This window comes from Nicrophorus vespilloides, unplaced genomic scaffold (genome assembly GCF_001412225.1).
Source record: "Nicrophorus vespilloides isolate i.1.1-1 unplaced genomic scaffold, Nicve_v1.0, whole genome shotgun sequence".
In the NCBI taxonomy this organism is placed as follows: Eukaryota; Metazoa; Arthropoda; class Insecta; order Coleoptera; family Silphidae; genus Nicrophorus; species Nicrophorus vespilloides.
The window spans coordinates 93,607-112,740 of NW_017096166.1; the positions used below are offsets into that span (position 1 = coordinate 93,607).

At 35.1% G+C, this 19,134-nt stretch overlaps 3 protein-coding genes across 21 annotated transcripts; 2 read left to right on the forward strand and 1 right to left on the reverse strand.

Annotated features, from left to right (window-relative positions):
- Positions 1-651: 651 nt before the first annotated feature.
- Positions 652-1,581, reverse strand: LOC108569863 (translocon-associated protein subunit beta). Its single transcript, XM_017931593.1, has 3 exons — positions 1,486-1,581; positions 1,045-1,420; positions 652-977 (listed from the first exon to the last, which is right to left on the reverse strand). The coding sequence occupies exons 2-3, from the start codon at positions 1,417-1,419 to the stop codon at positions 753-755; spliced, it is 600 nt and encodes a 199-aa protein (XP_017787082.1). The 5' UTR covers position 1,420; positions 1,486-1,581; the 3' UTR covers positions 652-752.
- Positions 1,582-1,668: 87 nt separating this feature from the next.
- Positions 1,669-2,450, forward strand: LOC108569864 (protein MEF2BNB homolog). The gene is made up of 3 exons (XM_017931594.1): positions 1,669-1,859; positions 1,913-2,090; positions 2,140-2,450. The coding sequence occupies exons 1-3, from the start codon at positions 1,805-1,807 to the stop codon at positions 2,387-2,389; spliced, it is 483 nt and encodes a 160-aa protein (XP_017787083.1). The 5' UTR covers positions 1,669-1,804; the 3' UTR covers positions 2,390-2,450.
- Positions 2,451-6,157: 3,707 nt separating this feature from the next.
- Positions 6,158-19,030, forward strand: LOC108569862 (amyloid beta A4 precursor protein-binding family A member 2-like). 19 transcript variants are annotated; one of them, XM_017931571.1, is made up of 18 exons: positions 6,227-6,417; positions 7,616-7,850; positions 7,924-8,049; positions 8,714-9,419; positions 11,263-11,562; positions 11,618-11,843; positions 11,895-12,464; positions 12,531-12,610; positions 12,854-13,063; positions 13,423-13,459; positions 13,891-14,030; positions 15,091-15,226; positions 15,433-15,602; positions 15,811-15,816; positions 15,890-16,324; positions 16,380-16,712; positions 16,774-16,917; positions 16,967-19,030. In XM_017931571.1, exons 2-18 carry the CDS (start codon positions 7,657-7,659, stop codon positions 17,036-17,038), a joined length of 3,885 nt encoding a protein of 1,294 aa, XP_017787060.1. In that variant the 5' UTR covers positions 6,227-6,417; positions 7,616-7,656; the 3' UTR covers positions 17,039-19,030. The 19 variants fall into 19 exon arrangements, with proteins under 19 accessions (XP_017787081.1, XP_017787074.1, XP_017787072.1 ...); XM_017931579.1 differs by having other exon boundaries at positions 13,909-14,030; XM_017931578.1 differs by having other exon boundaries at positions 12,534-12,610.
- The last annotated feature ends 104 nt before the right edge of the window (positions 19,031-19,134 follow it).

Sequence of the window (19,134 nt, forward strand, 5' to 3'; positions counted from 1 at the left end):
GAATAACATTTATACTGTCATATTTTACTATATTTTATTTAAAAAGTTATTCATCCCACATCTCGTTGTTTTTTATTTACCTATACTCAATCTATAATTATATTATTACTTTATACCATGATAATAATAATATAGTGGAACCTAGGTTTGCGAGCATAATTCTTTCCTTGTAATCAAAGCGAGCACGAAGATTTCGCTTGTGTATCAATTTAAAAAAAAATGCTCAATTTACTCCCAAGGTTCCACAGTATTATATGTATTAGTATCATGGCTTGATACTCCACCAGAAGAGGATAATAAAATTATGGTAAGTTAGCATAACCAACCAAAAACCAGAGATAATTTATATTATACAAAAGTTTTATGGTCCTATAAATATGGTATATTTTTCATTTATGTGTTAAGTTTTCCAATGAATTATATTAGGATCTAATCATGCACCTCAGATTTACCTTATTATATTTGTAAATGACTTAGGTAGATCAGAAAACTAGATATCTACTTTAAATATCAAACAAGTTGAGAAAATTGATTGTAATAAAACAAAAGAAATAGCTTTTAAAGACATATTTATTGCTTTGTGAAAACAAAAAAAAAATCACAACAATTGTACAAAATAGGGACTGTTTAAAAATGATGGTAGAAAATAAATTATTAAAAAAAAAATATATATTAATTAACAATTAATGATTGTTGTTATTATTTTAAGTGGATGACTTTTGACAGCTACACCTAACTTGCTCAAACGCAAATTATTTCATTGGTGCCCAGAACATGTTGTTCTTCTTTGTTGGCTTCGACAGCTTCTCGTATTTGGACTTGCTGCTGAACCACAGGAAGAATGGGATGGCCAGAGATGGCAGAGTCATAATAGCGAACGCCAACCAATCGAACACATGGGACGAAAATTTCTTGTCGTAATCACGGAAGGCAACGATGGTTCCCTCGCCAGGCTCAGAGCTCAATGAAATTTGCATCTGTGAATGAAGAAAAAGGTGTGAATGAATGAATAGTGTTAATTTTTCGCACAAGCATATGTCTTACATTGGGGGCATCTTCAGTCATCTTGTATTGGACTAAGGCACCAGTAAAGTTGAAGTAACCATACTTTGTTGGTCTCACAACAACAACATGTGTAACATTGGTTTGTGGAGGAATCCTGTCAATCTTAGCTTCAAGCTTTCCTCCGACTACATCAAATGCACCTGGATGGAATCCCTGGTCAAGCAGCTGTACTCCAATAGCCGCGGAATTACCGATATTGTAAATAGTATATTTGACTACAATATCCATATTCTCCACTAAATATTTGTTCATGACTTGTTTGGACACTAATAGCCTAGGACCAGTCTCTTCTTCATTGCAGTGAGCAACCCCCAGGAGGGTTACGACAACGCACAATAGAATCCTGTTCATCATTCTATAAATGATTAATGAAAAGTTAGTTTGATTCGGTAACAGATGCGATTTTAATTGAAGACTTACTTGAATATTTCTTTCTTTCAAGACGGCTAACACAAAACTGAACTACACATCAACGCTAAACCGCCAACGTTGACTAAAATTTGTTCAGATACAAGCCACGACTGCGGCCACGTTTCAATGCGCCACCTCCAGTTTTTACGGTAGAAACAAGTACCAAGAACTTCAGCTTTCTCCAACTTGGAACGCCACAATCACAATTTGACAACTTGCTTGACAGTATTTCTTTATTGATAGTTGCTTTGGTATATTTAATGAACAATTGTTGCTGTTACCTATGATTACCATTGACCGTTTAATGCAATTTTGACAAGAACTACATATGAGGAAAATGTCGTACAATACAGACCTCGATTTAGAAAATAAAGTTAAGAAATGTATTTACTTAACAGAACAATATAGTGCAAAATAATAATACAATATTTTTCAGCTACGGAACGTATATCAGAAAATATGCATATAGTAGCCAATGAGCCATCTCTGGCTTTCTACAGACTCCAAGAGCATGTGAGGAAAGCCTTAAACCCAATGGTTGATCGGAGAGTTGATGTTAACAAGCTACACCAAGAGCTGCAAGGCAGATGCTATGATATAGAATATGCAGTCAGGTGAGTAAAGACTTGTACATCTTGCATTCAACTGATGTGCTTATTGAAGTGCCATTAAATCTGTGGATAAGGCTGAGGACAGCTTTAAAAGTATACAAGACAATTTGAAGAATGCAATATTCTTGAAGCAGCAGCTGAAATATGAGGAGTCCAGAAAAAAAAAGCCTGATACAAACTCTGTATACAAGAGGCTTTCAGCGCACATCACACTTGATTTACCTGAACTGACAGAGCTATCTGATGTAGTTAGAGAAACTGCCAATCGTGTGGAATCCATTATGAAATCTTCACATTCCTAATGCTTAATTGCTTACATTGTATTTATTGTTCTGTGATTTTATAATTTTAAGTTTAAATAAAGTATGAAAATTAAAATTTCTTTTTCATTGTATGATTATACTATTGACCTGTAACTTCTTTATATAGTGTAATATTAATTAGTGTGTATTTAACTATGTTTCTCTATTTGTAACTTAAAATTCAAGTTGGTTAAAGCTTTGTTATAGCATATTTAAATAACAAAGATATACTATTACTGCTATCATCTACAAATATAACAACTATTGAATTTGTCGTTTGCGGATCTGATAAACAAAGATAAGATAAATAATAGGTTCAAAGTACTGAAGACTAGGACACAAATGGTAGAGCCTTTGTATTTCTATTTATAAGACTAAATGATCTTTTAAATAAATGTGTTACAAAATTGTATAAAATTGATCATTTTGTTTGTTTTTCAATCTAAAAGTATAGAAAAGTTATTAAAAAAAATTAATTAATATAATCAATTAGATCTTGTAATGAAAAGAATGAGTTAATATAAGTTTGAAAATTGCCATTAAATTATAGGAAATCCTGCCTTTTCAAATAAAGTTTACATAATAATTAATGGTATATTTACTCCTACATAAATTCAATTGAAAAAATTGAATTTTTGACTTCAATTATCACATTGTATACATAATAGAACAAGTTCAAATAAATACATTCAGAAACAAACGACCAGAAAATATTATCACTACTTAGGTCTGCCAAATCGAAAACAGTTACGTTCTATCATAAATTCCAACAAATTTGGCAAGCAAAGAGACCAAGTCAGTATAATAATAGCTAAGTTATCTCATATTTGCGGATCGTTAAATGGAACAAATAATATAATTGAGATAAATGTAAATAGTATTCAAAATATACAAATAATTAACATTATTTTAATGAGATACTTAATAAGTCAATCAATATCAGCACTTAACTATTATTTTTATTTTGTTATGATTATATAAATACGTTTTATTTATTTATTTGTGTATATTTAAATACACGTTCAAAGTTTAAAAATTAACGCCTGAAAAAGCAGTGTTTTCATATTTTAGTGATTTTCTCGGAAACTATAATAAAGTGGATGCATCCAAAATATACCAAAGCTCAATGTTTAGAGAATGTAGAGAAGATCTATGCATTGTTATAGTTTCATCCATTCGGATATAATACGCGTTCAAAATTGAAAATTAACTCTTGAAAAAGCACATTTTAGTGATATTCATTTCGAAGACTTGCATAATACTGAGAGAATCTACCACACGGCCCTGACGTTATGATTCAGTTTATCCATCGTTCTGGGATACTCTTATTAATATAAATACATAATACATTGATAATACATAAAAAAATTCAAAATATTGAAACAAAATTTTACTTTGTAAGGACAGTGCAAAAAAAAACATTTATTCGTGTATTCTGAATTGCAAAGGTCATTATGAACTGCACTATGCATAAAATCTATAATTTAGCCTGAACTTTGTGGAAATTTTTATTTTTTTGTTCTTTTTGACTACACTAACTATTGTATGGATTTGCAATGTAAAATATTAATTACTAAATTACGTTTTACTGCTATCGATTATATTTCATTTTTTATGTGTGAAACATTCGATAATAGCATGTGCTAGTGTAAACTAATGAAATACCTCTTCTTTGAAAATATGAAGCGAATACGAGCGCACACTCATCACATGATTATAAACTGAAAGCACATTGTAATACAATATCAAATGAAATTAAATTACATTTTCTTCTAAGAAATGTGACAATAATTGTAAGGTAAGAAAAACTTGATTTGATTTGTTTTCTTTTGATTTTCTGTGACATAACAATTATTAAATATTCATACATATAGATATTTAATAAATACATCGATTATATGATCATTGATTACTAACACCTAATTATACAATAAAATTAATATTTACAGAACAAATATATTTTTTGAAATTTTGTTATTTTAAAAAATTCCATTATTAATTATAATTTTATTATATAGTGTCAAACATCACCAAATTAAAAATAAAATGTATTTGTAAAATCATAAAAGAAAAAATAATTAATTGTTAATAAGGATTGTTGCCTTTCCGCCCAATTTATAATATTTATATTAAACATTTATTATACCAAAAAATTCAGGAAAACTATAAAAAAAATATATGTTCTGAAAAGCTTCTCTGTGTCCGAACGTTCAGCCCTCTATGTCCCCTCCTTGCCAAAATGCGTCATCCAAATAACCCTCTTTACAACCCTCTTAACGAAATCATATACTCCAAAAAATTGAGATGGTCCCTTTCCTGGAAATATTACTATATTAATAAATTCGGAGTGCGGATAATCGGTTTCGTAAATATCCCGTACTGTTTGAAACCGGACAAAAAAAAATGTAATTTTCCTTGAAATATTAATTAAGTGCATTTTTATTACATTTATATTTTACTTATTTTCTATGCTAATGTCTAGTCTAATTAATATAATCTGTTACAAGGTATGAACTTTCTCTTATCATAACTTTCTTAATGCAAAGTAGAGCAATGAAAGTATACTTTTGTGGGAACAGTTTATTTTCATATTTTATAGACATTTCATTTAAAACATTTTAAAATACATACAGTACTTCATATTATAAATTATTGTTATTTTATATAATTTAGTTTAATTACTATTATTTGTATAATATTAACATATCCAATATATTATTGGATCATAAATAATAGATAATATTTTACAGTTATTTCCTGATAAAGTTTTATTAATATTTGTATAAGTTAATTAAAAATATTAATTTTGTATGTGTATACATAAAACATATACATATGACTGAGACGAGACGTGAATTGAAAATCACGATGGTCATAGTTTCAATATGTAAATTGAATTGTAATTTACTGTGAATTAGTATCAAAGGAAGATCACTCTACAATTCCCAAGTGCAGAACTTTAGGGATCAAAGCCAAAATCTAAGTGTACATATATAATTTAGATCTCTGTTTATTTACTATCAATTAGAGAAGTAAATTGAATTCTCGGAAGTAAACATTAATTACAATTTAGAGGTAGTGTCGTACTTCAAAATATATTTGCTATTCCTGTTGATACGTACACAAATTGTCGTATGCTAACGAATGCATGTTAATTGAACAATCAATCACATATACCTATGTTTATTCATTTACTCAAACGTATTCGACGTTCCACGTGCTTTTTGTCTTAAGAGAAGACATTCGCATAGGCGTCAAGTACGTTAATACGAACGTACTTCAGCATAGTAGTAATTACCATAGATATTTAAATTCAGTAAATTCAGTTTTATAATTACACCTCAATCTGAATCGAACAGCAGCAAATACATAATGTGATTACTCCTAGTTACAGTACGAAAGTATGTAAGTTAGTTCGGTTAGGTCAGGATAAATATTAATGTACTTATTATAGAACATACGTTAAATGAATTATCTAAGCGTTAACATTAGGAGACAAGATATTTTATATGAGAATGCATCTATTATAAACATGTTGAAAGGTTTACAGAAACGAGACAAAGTATTATATAATATTTGTTTGATGGTATTTTGGCATTTTATATAAAGTATTTTTCATATAAGATTATAAATAAAATGAAAAAGAAATTCGAATGAATCCAACGAATTTAAAAGAGATCGATCCTAGGATGGCGCGGGTACCGTCCGTCACCGTCTAAGACGCGTCAGACCCAGCACGACGGCTCTGCAAAGCTCATCATAGCATAGCATACCAAAAACGATCGATACTATTCTCCCCAATTCTCCCAACGGCCTAAGTTAGCCCAACTGTTCCGACGATCGGCAATCTTGTACAGTGACATTCAACGTGGTTGGGTTGGCGGCGCCGGCAGTTCCCCACCGTTTGACAGCGCTTGTCAGTGGTTTGTCGTTTTGAGCGAGAAAAGAGTACCGAGGGGCTTCGATGGCAATGTTTGTATTTACGTTCTATCTATGAATAATAAGTCGGAGCTCGAGCTGGAGGCGAGGTAAGTCTGCATTTGCCCGAATCCTGCTGTGGATCTGTTTAGAACTCCCGCCCCCCCTCAATTCGGAAGCCGCAAGCGGTGTATCTGTGTAATTGTTTCGACGAGGACCTGATTGGCATGTAATTTACATCCTTATTTGAAAAGAGGAAGAAGAAAAAAAGAAAAAGAAAAGTGAAACGTTTGTTCCGAGCGCTGAACGCATTCGGAATGATCGATTCGTGATCAGAGCGGGTCGTGATTTATGCCTGCGCTATTGATGTGATAGTTTGTTAAATGTTTCCTGATTTATGGTATGCTGTACGTTATTTATTTTTATTTAATTGTTGATGTTGTTCGTTTGCCCTGCCTTGCTGTGATCTACTTGATGTTTAAATCGCTACAGTTTACTTTTGATTTCATTCCTTTCTTATTTCATTTTTTTCCCTAAATCGGTGGTAGTTCAGGGTAACTTCACACGAATGTCATAATATTGGGGGGACGTTCAATAATTTTATCGTCTGTCTAGTTCCGTGCGTCGCCGCCAGTTCGAGCGGGTGCTGCGCGAGGCGTCGCGACGTCCGTTTCAAAATCCGCGTAAAACGCCTACCAAAACCCTCCACCAGTCGGCGATACTTCGTGCGATCCGCTCCGATACTCCTTTGGTCACCCTTCAGGGACCCCGCAATCGCCACCCTCGAAAAGCTGGCTGCGAACGCGAAATATGGACGGGATTAGTGGATATTGATTTTACGCGCGACAGCGGGAGCCGCCACCCCCTCTGCACATCACCATCGCCACCATCAACACCCCCACATTCGGTGTTGCGTACGTGAGTTCTCCCCCCGGTGCGTGCGCGAAACCGATTCCCGAATTCGTACATCTGATGACCACTTCCGGTCCGCAACTCAGGATCCGCGACCCAGACATGTCGGATCTGCGGACTCAACGTTTGTAAGTCGCTTCTGATTCACAAGTGGCCGCGAGTCATATTTAAAAAATAAATAACAGAAAAAAAAAACGCTGCATCTGATGGAACGTAAAGCGGTGAGTGATTTGTACAGTGTATGGCCGATGATTCAGAGACGGTCGCGCGGACGGGGGTGTCTCCTGTGATTTCGTTTGTGCATGCTTCTACCACTCTCTCTCTTTTGTGCAGCAATCAACCGAAAGAGAGAATCAAAATGGTTGGGTTTTTATTTGGTTTCTGTTCTTTTTGTAGATTGAAATGTCTTTGCGACGAATATTGTAATTGCGACCGCAATGACTAGTTTGACGCTGGCATTAGATAATGATGTTACAGAGAACACTGAACAGATTAGCAAGCTATTCCCGAAGTGTCGTCCACGTAGTGACATTAATCTAAATCCCATAATCTCATCCTCTGGCCGTGAACATGAGCACAACACTACAGACAATTCAAATAATATCATGAATATCGACAGGGACAATGATAGGTACTGTTTGCATTTATTTCACCAGCAACTACTTGTGTTACTCTAAGGTTAAAGGGTGTTATTAATTTAATAGATGGGTCATGGATGGTTCCTATACTGACAATAGAGATAACAGCAGCCAAGTGCATTCACCCATTGATGATGATGACATTATCGACCACGAGCATATTGGAGGAACGTACAAGTTACGTGACTCTAGGTACAAAATGCTCATTACATTCTTTATCTCTATCTATCTCTCTCTCTTTCTCTCTCTATCTATTTCTCTCTTCTATATCTCGAACACAGTGGTCCCCAAGCTCGTTTACACTTTCCATTCACACTGCATATGCTCCCATTAATTTACAATAATCAAATAAAATTATTAGCGGAACTTTACAGTAGTTTCCTCACGAAGGAATGCTTCATATTCAGAATATTAGATTTGATTGCAAACGGTTTGGGGACCTCTCTTAACTTTATCCCTTTCCTCCTATATCTCTTATCTCTTCATTACCTATGTATAAAATTAATAGGCATATAGGTATTTTTGTTTGTTTTGTTTCGATGTTTCGTTGAATTATTAATACCTCTAAAAAGAATGCATGTTATCTTTGACCAAAATATATGAATTGAAGCACCCTTTTCTCTATTTGCACAAACCAGTAATCAATGTATCTAGAATACAAATTGTGTCTAACTTTGGTCGAGGTAACGTCGCGTTAATTTGACCCCCAATTTAACATCATGACACATCGTCCCGAGCGGGATTCAGTGCGTCCTGGCGTTAAGTATGATGAGTAACACAATACAAAGTTGTACACAATTTCTCACGATCATTTCGTGTCACTGACGGCATAGTTTCAATGTGGTTCATTTTTTAGGATAATAGAGATAGCAGGCGGACGCGAGATATACTCGCAAAGTCGCAGCAAGGCTGCAAGAAAATCACGGAACCTGGGAGCCGACGATTTGGACAAAAAGAAGGGCCAGAAGTCGCCTTCAAGACAAGGCGTGTGGGAACTGCGGCGATGTAACGAGTCGAAGAAGTACCGTAACTCGCGGGAGTTCACGGAGACGGTGTTCTCTTCGGAGGTGTGCTCGGTAACACATCCCCAGGACCAGCAGGCCGAGCTGCAGCAGCAACAGCAGCAGCCACCGGCGGCCGTGCGCGGCAGCCCCGAGGGGTGCCATGAGACCAGGAAGAGTCCAGTGAGAGTGTCGGCGACCGGCGAGGTGGTCGTTTTCGACGACATTGGCGACAGCTGGCAGGAGGAGTGCAAGAGGATGGAGGAGGAGAACCGCTCCGAGTCGACGTCCCCGTCGCCATACAACCACACTGCCGCCGAAATGGAATCCGAGAGGGTGACTAAGGTGATTGGAAACCTACCAATCGCGGTATACGAAGGGTCCCCGCGCCGATACGGCCCTCGGCAGCAGGAATCGAACTGCACGCATCCACAATTACCTAGCGCGCAGAGTTTGCTTGCTTCCCCTAGTGTCTATCCACCTAGGCCCGGTTTTCCACAAAGGGTCGTTTGTTCCCCTAGCGAAACTGATGCCCCCTCTTCTATTGCTGATAACTATAATGTAAGTTAACATACACATAAATTATTTACATAGAAACAAAATGCGAGATGAAAGTACCCAGATGAGCGATTATCAGGAATAGAAGATGCTTATACTATATTTTGTTCAATTTGAAGGTGATCACAAATCATTTTATCAATTTATGAGATTGAAACAAATTAATAAATATCTACGTTACTTCTATTTAACGTAACTAACATCAAAGTTATTCGTATATCAACAAGTTACGCAAGTTTATAGACGCACCTTTCTTTTGGAAATTCTTTAAAATAACTTTATTATTGCTATTAATATCCAAAAAAATATTCACATATTAATTAGTTACACAATTCAATGTAGTGCACCCGTCATATAATATCTTAATTCAGAATATATACTTTTTTTAAAAAACACTTGTCTATTTAGAGCACCACGTTGAACATTGTATCAAAAAATCTTCGTAGATTACCGTATTACATATTGTTACAACTAAAATGAACAATATTAATAATTGTGTATCAAACAGTTAAAAATCAATTTAGAGCAGTAGTATTAATTCTAGAAAATTAAACAACGCATTTTTTCATTGAAATTTTTGTAGCTAACCTATTTTACCCTTTTTTTAAACTAGAAATATCCAATATCAAAGTGAAAATAATATTCAATTGAACATTCTATGTAGATTGTATCCAATATCTATATTCTATCAGTATTGAAGCTAGCAATCTTGTTTACTTTGATTCATTTAATATTTATCAATGTTTCTCAAATTATTAGTACTTTCAAAAGTGTAGGTATTTCAATATTATTTAATATTTACCAATGATTTTATTGTTTAGTTATGTGGGGAAAATCTAATATAAAATATTTCGAATTTTAATTATACTTATATTTAAAAAATAATAGTATTTAATGCAACAATAATAATTAATTTCTAATTAATATAACTTACAGTTGTACTAGTTGTCCGTAAACCGTCTACTTTGTAATTTATAGAATATTAGGTCATTTGGTCATTAGCTTTACAGAACGGCGACGAAAATCAATAAGATCGCAATGGACCCACTTTGTACGTTATTTTTAGAATACAAAGAATTCTTAAGATTTGGTTCAATAGGGGTCTCAGCTGTATAATAATTTTAGACTAAGGCCTAGTTTCTAATATTTCTGGGTCAAACTGCAATTATTACATAAGTAAATTTGTTTGTTTTGTGGTTTACTATATTATCTGCAATTGAATACATACAATATTAAGATATTCATAGAGTTTATTTTTTTTTGTAATGTATATCATATATCTGCAACATTGTTTCACATCTACAGTCTAAACTCGAGATTTCCCTATATGAATTTTCTATCGACTCAACTGCGAATACTGAATAGACTCGTTAGTTCATACCTTTCCATGGCTATTGTAGTACATTTACAATGTAAATGAGGTCACATGATTCTTTTTATTTTACAATCGATAGGGAAATCTGCGCTTCAATATTAGATGCGACAGGGAGGTTGTTGAACGAATACTGGTTAATGGAAATTTAATGGAGGCAGAAACAACGTCATTAGCGTATTGGTACATTGCATATCAAATATTGTCACACTAATTTCGAGTGATATCTTATTATTACGTCAGAATTAAATATATTTTGGCAATTTGCATTTCTTAGTATCTTTATAATGGAAAATGAACGTGCATTTTATAAAAATGATTGTCGTAACTACAATGAGCCAATGTTACAAGTATTTATGAATTTTTATAATCATTTAGGATAATGATGAATGTTCAAAGGAAGAGATTGCTAGCTTTAATATTGTATACTAATGTATGAAATATTAAATCAAAGTTGACGTTTTTTTTTTGTAGAGAAATAGTAAGCCAGGTTCGCCTAGGACAACCACTTCGACATTCGATTATTTGTACGAGTTCTCTGAAACGCGAAAAGTCCTTGAGGAGTTTTTCAAATGTCCGCCACCGGAAGAGGAGAACCGGCTGGAAGCAGAGTTCCAAGACCTGGAGTATGAACTGCGACGACAGGCAAACGATAATTCCGGCAATTCCTACGTCGGCCAGAGACTGGCGAAAGGCAGATCCGATCAAGCTCAAGACTTCTGTTTGAGAGTTGATTCTCCCAGGAAGCACAGCTCGAGTTTAATTGGCATCCAGGTAGTTTGCATAATTTCAATTTCAGCTTTGATATGTAACTATATATGATATACAGGAGCATGACATAACGGAGCACGAAAATAACTTCCTGGACCTCTCCATTGGGACGGGATCAAGTGGTGACCTGGGGGAGACAGAGGTAGGACTCCAGGTAGGACACAGTAGGAATTTTACGCTTTCTCCAGAGACTACAGACTGCGACTCGAATTGCGGCGATTTAGATAGTGAGGTATCTTTGATGTTGATGGAAAACGAATTAGTCCCATCTTCTGGTTTATTAGGTAACTGTTGCAGTTGGTTCGTCGCTTGTTATTAATATTATAAGTTCTTAGGTTCTAGTGGCGATTTAGCAATACCCAATGATTCTTTAAGACTTTATTCAAGCATGCCGGTCCTGGAGGATGGCCTGTCTTCGGGCCATGCCAGTGATACGGACAACAACAATCCGACGGTTATGCTCATGAAACGGCAGATTACTGAAATCGAGAGAGAAATCAATCAAGGCATTAAGAATAAGCAATTGAATAATAGGACATTAGAAAACGGCCTCTCGCCAGGGAAGGAATGCCTGTCTGCAACGCCAATAGATATGATAAATGGTCTGAACAGTTACGATGAGCTGAAGCATCAGCAGACGGACAGTTCCGAAAAGACGCCGCCGCCACCGGCGCCGGCTCCACATCGTTGCATCACAGGAGAGTCCAGCGACGTCGAAGCCGCCATAAAGGATATAAGGCTTACTCTTCAAAGGACCAAAACGCTGCCATTGAAATGTCATCCGGAGGCGGAATGCGAGGAGAATGCGGTTAGTCCAGTTTGGGTTCCAAGGCAAAGAGGTTTGTCGGCGACGAGCGGAGATTCTGATCGTAAGGTTCAAAGCGGCGAGGAAGGAGGTGACGAAGGTAATGAAACGCAGAGCAAATCTGAATGACTTCAGAAATTTTAACAAAAAGAACTTTGGTTCCTAGAAGAAGCGGACACAGACTTAGAGACTGATCGTTTGCTGGGACAACAAAGGACTGATGACCAGGGATTCTATGATGATAAGGTAACACGAATCTCTGGCACTGCAAGCAGAACTCTGTCAATTTGTTTATTTTCTTTAAATAAGTGTTACACGAATGTATGTCTTTCAATGTTTTCAAATACCGGAATAGGAATGTTGTTAGTGAACATATATGTGTGATCTTCATTGGTATGCTGACCCCGAGCACTGGCTTGATGTCACTGTGCCAATGGAGGCTTATCATGTTTGAAGCATGGATCCCCTAATTGTGTGTTGTATCAATAGGGCTGGAGAAAACCTAAAAGTCGGACTATAATGCCGCCACTCTCTCTATCCCAGACTCCCAAACAAATCCAGCCCTTAGACGATGGGGCAGTGCCTTTAGTGTCGTCCGATCCCCTAAATTCCAACCACTCATCACCTAACGTAACGTCTGATAAAAGCCAGTCGCCCCAAAGCCAGAAAGGATCCATTTCATCGGTTAAACTAAAAAAGGTGTGGCTTAGCCTGGCATGCCAAAATAGCGAAATGTTTTATGTCTTGTGCTTTAATGTTTTTCCTTTTTTCACACAACAATAATCCTCTCGTTAAATCGAGCGAATTTATTCACATTTGCATTTGTTTCATAGTACACTAGCACTGTAGAACGAGTCTTTATTACAAACTGCATAATTTATTTTTGTTCTTTTTTTAAAAATTATTATTTTAATACACTAATTGCACTTGTAACTGTTTTTTTTTCTCATAATTTATCTCTGTTTGGCTAAATATTATTACGTTTTTTATTTATTTTTATTTTATAATTCTAAATTCATATGAATATTATTTGTTAACCAAACGTCATTCTTTTACAGGATAAGGACAATAAGAAAAAAGGACGCAACAAAGAGGGTGAGATATTTATTTATAATAAAACCATATCCATTCAAATCTTAAAATAAATTGATGTAGTACATCAGATATAGCCAACAAAGTTAATTTTTTGTAAATAATAAGTAACTTTTTATGCCTATTATTATTTTTTGATTTATAATCATCGATGCTGCGCATTACTTAAAATATATAACAATGTTGGTTATACCTGAAATGTTGTAGCGTAATAACCTAATTAGATTAATATAATAATTCAATTAACTTAAGTATAATTGTTACGACTAATCATTAATAATTATTCTTATCTATGTCCGTCCGCGTCTTTCCTTTTTCTTACTTTCTTTTCTACCGTGCATGCAAACTTGGAACTTTGGATGTTGGTGAGTTGATAAAAGACTATTTGTTTGTATCGTAAAGGGCAGAGTTTCACAGAATCCGTCTGTTTTCAGGCTTTTTGGATCCTACAGTATTAATCGAAGGCGTATTGTTTCGAGCTCGTTACTTGGGCTCCACGCAGTTAGTATGCGAAGGACAACCCACGAAGACCACCAGGATGATGCAGGCCGAGGAAGCCGTCAGCAGGATTAAGGTAAAGCATGTGATATTTTTTTGTCTACTAACACTGTCTCTTGCACTGAACACACTCGTCTATTCTATCCTATTGTTATGATTGTCTTTTGGTTTCTTTATTATCATTTATTATTATTTTTATTAGAATGTGAATGTGAATTCTTTTGGCATTGAAAGAATTTGCACAAAATCTAAGACTGTGTATGTTAACGTACGATAGAAAACAAAAAAGAAAAGATTATAAAACATAATGATAAATAATTATCACGAGCACATAATATATAGCATGTCTGTAGTAAAATAACCTAGAATTCAAAACGAGATGAATTATAATTAATATTTAGTTGGTGACCTGCTATATTGGCGATGTTCGATAATATTTGTAAGGGATGTTCTGTGCCCGCAGCCCCTGCCCTCTCAATTTCCTCCACCTTCGAATATTTCGATTCCATATCAAATATATTATCTTTACGGCGCACGCTTAATGTGCTATAATTGGTTTGGATGCCTGCTCCATGTTTGTAAAGAACCCTGGGTTTATTTTATTTATTTCTCACTTATTATTATTATTTTTTTGACGCACTTCCTCGTTTTACTTTCTTTTATTTCTTTTTTTTTGACTATTACTATTGCCCTGCCCCCTTTAGCTTTGAATGTTTTTAATTATTAATTAAACTAATCATACTATCTACTTATATAGAAATATATTATATTGCGAATACATGCGTACGTAAAATATATGTATTAAATAAATATAATATATATGTATATACATATACACATATGCATTTGAAAAAATATTTTATGAGATATTTAAAGAACAACTTTGCACTGGACTTTTTTGTTTTCTTATTAAAACTATATGATTTCTGGTTTCTCGAAACTTTTATTTTCTCTATTCTTTCTCACTCTTCCTCCCTTTTCCATTTCTTAGATGTTCTAGGACTTAGCTGTATAACTGTTTCTTTTTTAAGGGACTATTATCTCTGTATATTTTATTATTTTTTTATTTATTTAATGAACAAAAACAAATCGAGTAGAGCGCAGGGGGTGTTTGTTGCTAAGGGTACAAATTGCAGGAGGCATCCAACCAAATGTTGCAAACTAATGGCCCACAATTCGGCCCCAGCAGTCCCGACTCTAGTTTCGATGACGAAACGCCCATTGAATTGGATGCCGAACCTGTAAGCGAAAAGTCTCCGCAGCCTATGCAGGGTGAGCTTTTCTTACAACATTGCTACTCTTCTTTGTTATTTACTTATTATTTCTATTTATTATTTTCATATTTTTTTTTAAATTACATATATACATTTTATTTATACATACAAATCTTTTATTTTTATTATAGTTTCATTCTTTTGATTAATTTCTTTCTATTAATTAATGTCTTTGAGCAATGTTTTTGAAAAGTGATTCTGTAGAAGGGGCGTGTCTTTTCAACGCTAACGCCCTGCCCCTGGGCGTGGGAGCCACCGGCACTGTATTCCGTCTTCATTTCTTGGGATCTGTCGAGGTGGACGAAGAAGCGGGACGCAAAAGGCGCAAACGTCTCAAGAAAAATATGGTCGAGGTTGCCGTTACTAAGATTAAGGTCTGTCTTACAAATATCATAAGACCTTATCACCCTAATAGTCAAACAAACCAACCAAATATATAATTATAGTTGATCTTTTGTTTTTTTTTAAATTTAATTTATTTACTTTTATTTATTCGTTCTACCTTATTTTTTTTTCGTTCGTTACTAATTATAATACTAAAATTCTTTACCATTTACGCTGCTTCTGTGGACTATTGACCAGGCTTTGGTAAGTGGCAATCTTGCGTTTGGCAGTCGTTCGCGATTTACTTTGACATGTCTCTTTGTCATCTCTATTCTAGGCACCGGATGGCGAGACTCAGCCTAGCACTGAGGTGGACCTGTTCATCTCCACCGAGAAAATAATGGTCCTTAATACAGATTTGAAGGAAATTATGATGGACCATGCGCTTAGGACTATCTCTTATATTGCCGACATCGGCGATTTGGTTGTGTTGATGGCACGTCGCAGGTTCGTACCGCACGAGATGGAGGAGGCCCCGAAGATCAACAGAACTCCGAAGATGATCTGCCACGTTTTCGAAAGCGAGGAAGCGCAATTCATAGCGCAGTCCATAGGCCAAGCATTCCAGGTCGCCTACATGGAGTTCCTCAAAGCGAATGGCATCGAAGACCACAGTTTCGTAAAAGAGATGGACTACCAGGAAGTGCTAAATTCGCAAGAAATCTTTGGTGACGAATTGCAAATGTTCGCCAAAAAAGAAATGCAGAAAGAGGTGAAGCTTTGATGTTTCAGAGTTCAATATTTTATAACATATTATTAATTCGTAGGTTGTCGTTCCTAAGGCAAAGGGTGAAATACTAGGAGTAGTCATTGTAGAATCTGGTTGGGGCTCAATGCTACCTACCGTGGTCATAGCTAATCTAGCACCAGCAGGCGCGGCGGCAAGGTGCGGACAATTAAACATAGGTGATCAAATAATCGCGATCAATGGTGTCAGCCTCGTCGGGCTTCCGTTGTCCACGTGTCAGAACTACATAAAGAATTCCAAAAACCAGACTGTAGTCAAGTTAACAGTCGTTCCGTGCGCTCCGGTTGTTGAGGTCAAGATAAAAAGACCCGACACCAAATACCAGCTTGGTTTTAGTGTGCAGAACGGAGTGGTATGTATTCTCGCTAATAAAATATTTGTTCATCTCACATGTGCCTTTGATCCTGTTTCAGATATGTAGTTTACTGAGGGGCGGTATTGCGGAGAGGGGTGGAGTCAGGGTGGGTCACAGGATCATCGAGATCAACAACCAAAGCGTGGTCGCCGTTCCGCACGAGAAGATTGTCAACCTACTGGCGACTTCAGTGGGCGAGGTAGTAATAGTTGACTGAATATTCGTTTATATCTAAATGCCACTACTTGCAGATCCTCATGAAGACGATGCCGACTTCTATGTTCCGCCTTCTGACTGGGCAGGAGAATCCAGTGTACATTTAAATAGACTAATTGAAGGTCTGAAAGTGCCTACCTAACGTTGATATTAAAACTCTGTCATTGGGAATTGTTTTATTGAGTTTGGTCTCATGCTTAAGTCGCAGCAGATCAAATATATTTTTTATTGTACCGTATAAAAAGAAATGGGAAGAAAAAGAAGATACCAAAAACGTGTTTGGAGATATAGGAAACATAACAATGATGATGATGATGAAATGTTACAAATTATCAGACTGAAGACAATATAAGCAAAGACCTGCGCTCTGCACACGTGCCGCGCTTTCGTGATAGATCATATCTCTGCTTTGTCGCATATTGTATTTATTTGTTGTGAAAGTGAAGAGCGTAAACCAAAGATAAAACACGGATAATCGGGGTTGGATTAATGACGTGTTTCCACTATTTTCTCTCTATCTCTTATCCTCCTAGTTCCATATTGTTTATAACGAAAATATATATATATATGTATTGTACCATATATAAAATCATGTGATATATATGAACACATATATATCATATGATATGTGAAACAAATGAGAACAAAAAAAACTAATGTTATTGAATATTCCGCTTTGTTTATTTGTTTTTTTTAATTGTGATAAGCTAAGGGTGTGTGAACCATATAAAATAAGAAATGACTCATTCATCCAACCATGACATGAACCACATGAGAAGCTGGCTTCGAAATCAATGTAGCAGCACACTAATCTCTAGTCAGCAATTTGTTGTTAATTTCCGGAAACCCAGAAACGTTTCCCCCTACAGGAAGACCTCGGATGTAAAGTCTCCAGCCCAATATTTAATAAACGTAATTGTAAAAAAAAAATATATATCTATATATATATAAATATAAAAAAAAATAATATGCATGTATGTATATACAGGGTGTCTCACTTAATATCGAACAGCCGTATTTCGGAGAAAGTACCTCGATGATTGTGTTGTTTCTGTAAAACTTACCTTGTAATTACAAACGTCGTTCTACGCACATGTAATAATGAGAGCTTATACGAATTCTAAATTAGTTTTCTGATAGAGTTAATTCACAAATGGACGAGGCTTAAATCACGACAGCTTGATATGTAAGGATGATGAATAAACGACACTTAAAAGTATATCCATTTGGAAGCTGCTTCAGGCTTGGTTTTCATTCGTTCCGGTCTTGGTAGTTTTTGGACGTGTATGTCTCTATATTATCGGGGCCACCCTATATATAAATATCCATGTTTGTATGTATGTGTGAAAAAGAAAAGGAAAAATAACAAAAAAAAATTGAACAAAAAATATAATATTTAATTTTTGTGTAACAATAAATATTTTTGCTATATTAATTTTAACCGGTGACATATGGAAGTTGGACAAACAAAAAGAATTAATTGAAAATATTACGACGGAGCAATTGGACGAGGAATACTCTTTTATTCTCTGCAAATTCAGTTTTCTCTTTTTTTTCCTGCTTATGGTTACTAATTTTTGGATTCCCTTCTTTTTTTTTGTTGTTGTTTCGTTTCTGAATTATGTAAAAATTGATTTTAGTGACGTATTAAATTTCAAAACGTTAAGGACTTTTTACCCGCCCTTCCCCAATTTAGCGGAGAGACCTTGTTGAAAGCGATACTGTATCACCACATTGTTACCTTTACTGTTTAACTGCCTCTGAACATTCCTGTTCCCTTTCACCCTTTCAAGTCATATCAAGGAAACTTCTACTTCATCACGCTCCTGTTTACCTTAAGCCTATGATAAGTTTGCAAACTTCTATGCCATATACTTTACTGTGTATCTATGTACAAAGTATTCACAATACAGCATTCCACTAATTTTGAAACTGTTTCTGAAGTTTTACTATATAAGCCTAGGATATTTAAAAAAAAACAAATGGGTATTTTCCAACGAGTCATAAATTGAATAGTGAACCAGATAGTTTATCTAGATTAATCAATGTCCTGAGCAACAATTGCTCATTGTCTCTGGATAATAATAATAAAAAAAAAACAAAGATACGTATGAACACGTAAGTCGCATACATTAATAAGGCAATGAAAAGATTTTGTTTGTTTTGTGTAAAGAATTTTATTTGTAAAAAGCCTTATATTTAC